This window comes from Acyrthosiphon pisum, unplaced genomic scaffold (assembly GCF_005508785.2).
Source record: "Acyrthosiphon pisum isolate AL4f unplaced genomic scaffold, pea_aphid_22Mar2018_4r6ur Scaffold_13522;HRSCAF=14165, whole genome shotgun sequence".
NCBI lineage: Eukaryota > Metazoa > Arthropoda > Insecta > Hemiptera > Aphididae > Acyrthosiphon > Acyrthosiphon pisum.
Genome location: NW_021762130.1, coordinates 3,020 through 9,645, shown reverse-complemented (window position 1 = coordinate 9,645; position 6,626 = coordinate 3,020). Strand labels below are relative to the sequence as shown.

The following is a 6,626-nucleotide window of genomic DNA, read 5'->3' as shown; positions in this document are numbered from 1 at the left end:
TATATTTTCCCTAATTATCAAAACTGGATTTTCGTTTTTCTTCTATAGAAATTATGATAGCTTGAATGAATCTTGCATAATGCAAATGCAAAAGTTTTTTATACCATAAATAACAAAAAACCCAATATATATATATATATTAGGTAATTAAAAATATTATTTTTACATGTATAATATTTATATTTACACACATTTTACTTGCATCCCAACTGTCGGCGTCCATGCCGCCAATGAATATTATTTATTGACTATTGTCATAAAAAAACTTGCTCAGCTATACAGAAGTACAGTATACTACAAGTGTGTCACTGTCCACTGACCACTGTAATGTATGGTGCTAACTATTAAATTTGAATTAAATGATATCATTTCATTGTATAAGAAAAACGATTCTGAGCGAAGACGGTCTGTAAGCCTATGATATTAGTAAGTATATTTGACAATTTTATTGTGAATGAAATAATTTATTAATCACTTTACCATCAATCAAGATATTGTTGAAGAAAATCGAAGCAGTTTTACTGCCCCAAACGTTGGTGACAGACACAAAAATAAATTTAAATAAAAAAACACATCATTGTAAAATCAATACATTCATCACACCTCTCAGAATCTAAAATTTGTAAAGGTAGTTCTCAAAGTAAAATTACAATAATAATTGTAAATCAAAATATTTAAGTTATTTTTCTTATAATTAATACATTACTCTAAAATAAGCTATGGAATCCTTAAGCACAAAAAATTCTCAAATATTCAACAAAAAAAAAAATGTTTTTTTGTAAACCGCGTTATAATTATGCTAATTATTAATGATACCTAAAAACTAAAAATCTGGACTTCAAAATACTGAAATACTCAAAAATAATATTCTACTTCAGAATATGAAAATTAAAAATATATGCACATACATATCAGAAAAAATTTTTGTGTAGTAATGACTTAAAAGTGTGATAGCTCTAGATTTCAGAGTGATTAGCAATCCTACAATGTGCACCGCTTTATCCTTATTAAATATTATTCTATTAATTAATCATGAACATAAAATTATATGTTCTTATTGATGATCGCTATTCGAGAATGCTTTTTAATAAATAAATGAATTTAAAATTTCTTTCTTTGGTAATTAAACACAACTCAAGAAGGTGTTAAGACTGAATATTATACACATTACAGTTAGATTTGATAATATGAATTAGTAATTATGTACTCAATGTAGGAACTGTAATACATATTAAATAAAAATATAAAACAAGATTACGCTGGAGAACAAATGCCAAAAATATTATTTTATTTGATAAATAAATTTAGCAAACAGTGGTAGATGATCGGACGGAGATACTCTGTTTGGCATAGCTAATATTGGCTGGCATTCAGCAACATTTGGAAGCTTCATATAAGCTTTCAGTTTTAAATTTGTACTGCTATAACCATTAATAAATTGAATGAATTATTTTAGATGATTCAGTAATAAAAAATATAAGGATAATGTATGTCATAAATTTATTATTATCTTACGTGTAAAATATGTAATCTACAATAGTCCATTGGTCATGATATGTAGAACAGCTATTATTGTTATTATATACAGAAGAAAACTTAAGGTTATGATACACATTTCCAGACCCAAATCTAAAAAATAATTTATTTATTAAAATTTAAAATTATTGAAATATTAAAAATGTAATTTAAATACTTGAATTCTGAAGACGGTGTTGATAATAGTTGTTCATTTTTTCTTTCACTATGATGTAGCTGACATAATCAAAAAAAAAAAAATTTTAATATATAAGTAATATGTTTTTCGTGATTATGAAAATATCGTTAATTTTTTTTTTTAACTAATATTTTTAAGTTACCTTTGAATAAAGACCGTCATTAATTTGTCGCTTATGATTATTTATTTTTCTTAATTCTAAAATGTCTGAATGCTGACTATATTCAGTGATGCCTAAACTCTTGGGAATAAGTTCATTTCCCATGTTACATCTTCCACTTTGATTATTTTGAGACCAAAGCGTTGGTTTTTGTAAATTACTGTAGAATAGAGCACCATTGATTAAAAAATCATAAACAGCAGTATTAGGTTCCAAGTTGAAATCTCCAGTCAAAATAATTGGATGGTATTCAGGAATATTATCATCACCAACTCTACACAAGAAATAATTAAAAAAATATAATTATTATTATTTATTAGAATACAAATTAATTAACAATGAAAATCTATATTACTTTTTGTGTCCTTTATATGCAACACGCTCAATTTCAGCTAGTAATAAATGAACTTGCGCCAATTTAATATCATGCCTTTTTTTGTTGTATAAGATATGTGTAGTCGAAACAATTATATTTTCTGCTTCATTTTTCCGTGGTGACAATCTCAACACAATACCCACATTATCTCGATCTAATACATTTATTCCTGGTTGATTGTATTCTACAGTGACCTTTTCTTTTAATGTAAACTTGTCATTTCTGTAATATATAGCACAGCCGTCACAATGAAAACGAGTTCGTTTTTTATAGACACCATTATACCCTAAAATAAATAATGTAATTTTATAATTTGTTTGCATCTATATCATATTAGGTACTCATGTAGTATGCTAACTACCGTAAAATGCTACATACCAAAAAACTGTACACATGCAGTATGCTACCTACTAGAAAATATGACATACCTACTCTTATATGTGTTATATTTTTATTTAGTTTTATTATAGGAAAGAACATGTCGCTTGAGTTATTAAGATAAAAAACATTATAATGGTCGTTGGTCTTACAATATTATAACAGCTAAATATCAATAAAATTATACATTTATACAGGTAACTATCTAGTTAATTACCGGTAAATATCCACCAAGTCCTATAATAACTTATTTTTAGATAGGTATTAAATTATTTTATTTTTTGTTGAGTCCTTCTACTTTGCAATGTTAAGCACTTAAGTAACAGATATTATGTAAGACCGCCAACTAAAAGAGAATGGTGGCGGTCAATAATTTAAACACAACACTACAATTGTCAATATGTTTAAAGATTTCTGGGATAACGTAAACATAGCATAACAATATATATAACGTATTAAAATACTTAACAATGATGATCAATACATTAAAAACATTTTAGTTCAATAAATTGTTATTATTCAGTATGTAAAAATAGTAAACACCCGTAAACTTTTTTATAGGTAGCATACTACACCAACAAAGTAGAGGTAAGTAGCATATTACATGAGTATCTCATATTAAATATTTTTTTTTAATTTATTGTAATAGGTAATTTATAGGTAATTTACCTAAATCTGATAATTTCTTAAAAGAACCAATTTAAATGAGACTCTTGAACTTCTTGAAAACAAATTATCTAGAACAAAAAATGTATAGTATAAGTTATGATTACATAAAAATTATGTATAATACATTAAGTATGTAATTTTTTACTGAATAATCTGATAATACATAAACCTGGATAAATAAACAATAGTTGTTGTAATAAACATATAATATTATATAGTTGATTTAAGATAATTTATCAATTAATGATTACAGAATTAGATTTAAAATTCTCAAGAAAAGAACTTCACATTTGTATTACTTGGTAAATTGTACATAAATTATATTAGCCTAACTACCATACTAAAGGGGACTAAAAATTAAAACTAGTCTTTGGGTATAATTTTAAAATTATTTCTAATTAGGTATCATAAAATATAATTATATAGAAAGACTCACTTAAGACACAGTTTTCTGCCGGTCACTACTCATTTTCAATACTATACTCTGTTGCTAATGAGGTCAGTACTAGGCAGCAACCGGTTTTTGTCAGGTGGTTTAATAACTACATAATCGAAAAGCACTGTGAGATTAGGTGTTTTTACTACCCATAATAATAGGAGAGACGTCTGCGGATCCAGCCGTGTCGGTTTCAAAGTCTTAAGTAAATTAGATTGGCAGTGGGAGGGCTCCAGAGTTCAGAAAATGATATAGTTATAATTTATAACAGCGTATAGTTATTTTTTGGGGGTTTTTGATGGCTCATATCTCTGGTCCAGTGTGTATAAGCATTCAGATGTTTCTCCCACCATATTAACAACCATCTGGTTCGACATTTGGAACAAAGCCACTTCTATGCGGACAACTTGGCTCATTAGCTGCCTGGTACTGGTTTCATTTGGTATAGTTTAAAGGATGTCAGCGCATAAATTTTTTTCTTTCTCTGACCCACGCACAACATAGATATTTTTGTTTATCAGAACCAACCCTGTGTTATTACTTTTAATATTAGAGTGAACTCATCTATTAACAAACTTTCATTTAATATAAGAACAACCTATTAAGACAAAGAACTCACGAGGGTACAATGTCCTGTTAAAATAGATACTCATAAAAAAAATAATGTCAATAAATGATATAATAATGAGTCGATTCACTATAATATCAAAAAAAGTACAGCAGAAGAAAATGGATTATTCTAGTATAGCTTAGACAGGAATTTACATATTTTAAGATAAATTATTACAAGGTAGTGCCCCTTCCACTCGCACAACTATTATAATAATACAAGTGGGCAAGTGGGAACTGATCTGCTGTGCAGTAGGTATCTAGATAAGTAAATTCAGAAATTTATTGACATTTGAAAAGAAAACTAAAAAAAACTAAGATTTATAAACTAAAATTTCTATAATAACTCAAAATGAAAAAAAAAGATATTTTGAAAATGTTCCATATTTATGTATAAAAATAATAAAATAAAAACATTTTGTAAAAATTTCAAGTACGCAAGGTTTTTAGTTTTTGAATTACAACAAAATAAAAAAATTCCAATGGACTTTGTTAATATATGGGTGAAATGGTGAATATTCAATGGCTAACTTTAGATGCTCATAAAAAATATTGTTAACTTACGCTCAACTTAAGTATATCTACGGTACGTTTTTTTTTTTAGAGTTACACCAATTAACAAAATAAGTTTTTTGTAAAAATCTTTATTTTTTCTTATTTTTAATAAAATATGTTTGGGTATCCCTATGCATAAGTATATAACAATAACATCTTAATTTATAACAAAAATTTAAACTATAACATCTATAAATACTCATAAATACTTACATCTGCATTAAATTGTTTTATTTCTTTTAATAAAAGTTGTCTTCGATAGTCCCAGTTCAACACACGGACATCAGACCAATCATATAAAAAAGCATTTTTTTCTAGCAACTCTTGAGCTAGTATATTATATGATAGCAAACTAAAATGAAATGACTTGTAATTGGCTGGAATATAAAAACAAAGTTAAAAAATATTAAAGACTACTACCTACAAGGTAGGGAATTGTAAATTGTTGTAACTCACTATCATGTTTGTGGTGCACTAAAGGCCTGATAAAATTAATGTAATCCTTCATGTTTGGGCCTGAAAATTGTTTATTTCTAATTGAGAGATGGTAGACGAATGTTTTTAAAAGATACTTACCGATGCATGACTGTTGTGGAAAGACGGCAGGCAAAATTAGCAATTGGACATAAACGACACAACAGACATATTTTATTAAATTCTTTTGTAATATACATAAAAGTGACAAGAAAAGCATAGGTACTATTTCAAATTTTCAAAAATATTCTGGATGTTCATATAAATTAATTATGATCACAGAACACTTAAATGATACTATACTCAATGATAATATTAAAAATCCAACTGTAAAAGCATAAAATCAAGGTGGATACCTACATAGATAAAATATATTAATCCCTTTATTATCTGTGGATACCATGTCCGCGATAGAAATATGTTGATAATAAATAATAGAGCGTGATAGGTGATTAAATATGCGGGTACATCACACATGACAAAATAAATAGGTATGTCAGCAATATTACCGGTTTAGAATCAAATCGCGCACCCACCCTCCGCCAAGCGGTGTATTGTGACGTAAGCATTTCTCCAGTTCTCATTGGTCCACCGCCGCATAGATTAAACCACGGTCTTATAAGATATCTTCTAAGACCGTGGATTAAACCATTATATTATTCTGTGATTAAACATACATGTATGTTAAATCTATGACCGCCGTCACTGCCGCAATAGCCACCGCCGCCGAAGACTCCACCACCACTCCACCGCAAAGCCTGTTGGAGCAATGCTTACGGCACAGACATGCGTTCACGAGTTGCTGACATACCTGTTAAGTTTGTCATGCATCGCAATAAATCGGAGTATGAACAAGTGGGACCCTAGTTGTACCCTACGTCACTATTAGAGAACCTAGATAATTATCTAGGCTCTCTACTCCCTAGTATATGGTGTACACCGTAGACCTATAAACTAATGGACAGCGCTTGTAATAGTTCATAGGACGTCTATTCTGATGAATCTGTTTCGTGTCTATACATAGAAGGCGCGTCAGGACTGAAAACTATGTTCCAGTAGTATTTATTCTATTCTGTGCCACTGTGCCAGTACTTTCAGACTTTGATTATGGGGTTTTGGTTCTGGTTCGGGTTTTTCGAAAATTTAATTTAATGGTTCTGGTTCTAGATTTTACAATTTTTAAAAAAAACCAAACACAGTTTATTAAAACACTTTTAATAACCAATAAATTGAGCACAGCCGCAGTGGCGCCGAA

At 28.6% G+C, this 6,626-nt stretch overlaps 1 protein-coding gene across 1 annotated transcript; it reads right to left on the bottom strand.

Moving 5' to 3' along the window:
* Nucleotides 1-443: 443 nt before the first annotated feature.
* Nucleotides 444-5,700, bottom strand: LOC100159366 (protein angel). Its single transcript, NM_001204923.1, is given in 10 exon segments — nt 444-1,421; nt 1,516-1,629; nt 1,694-1,752; nt 1,857-2,148; nt 2,230-2,536; nt 3,298-3,316; nt 3,318-3,365; nt 5,111-5,274; nt 5,354-5,430; nt 5,474-5,700. Coding segments are annotated over 10 exon segments (1,317 nt in total). The 5' UTR covers nt 5,572-5,700; the 3' UTR covers nt 444-1,282.
* Nucleotides 5,701-6,626: the final 926 nt, after the last annotated feature.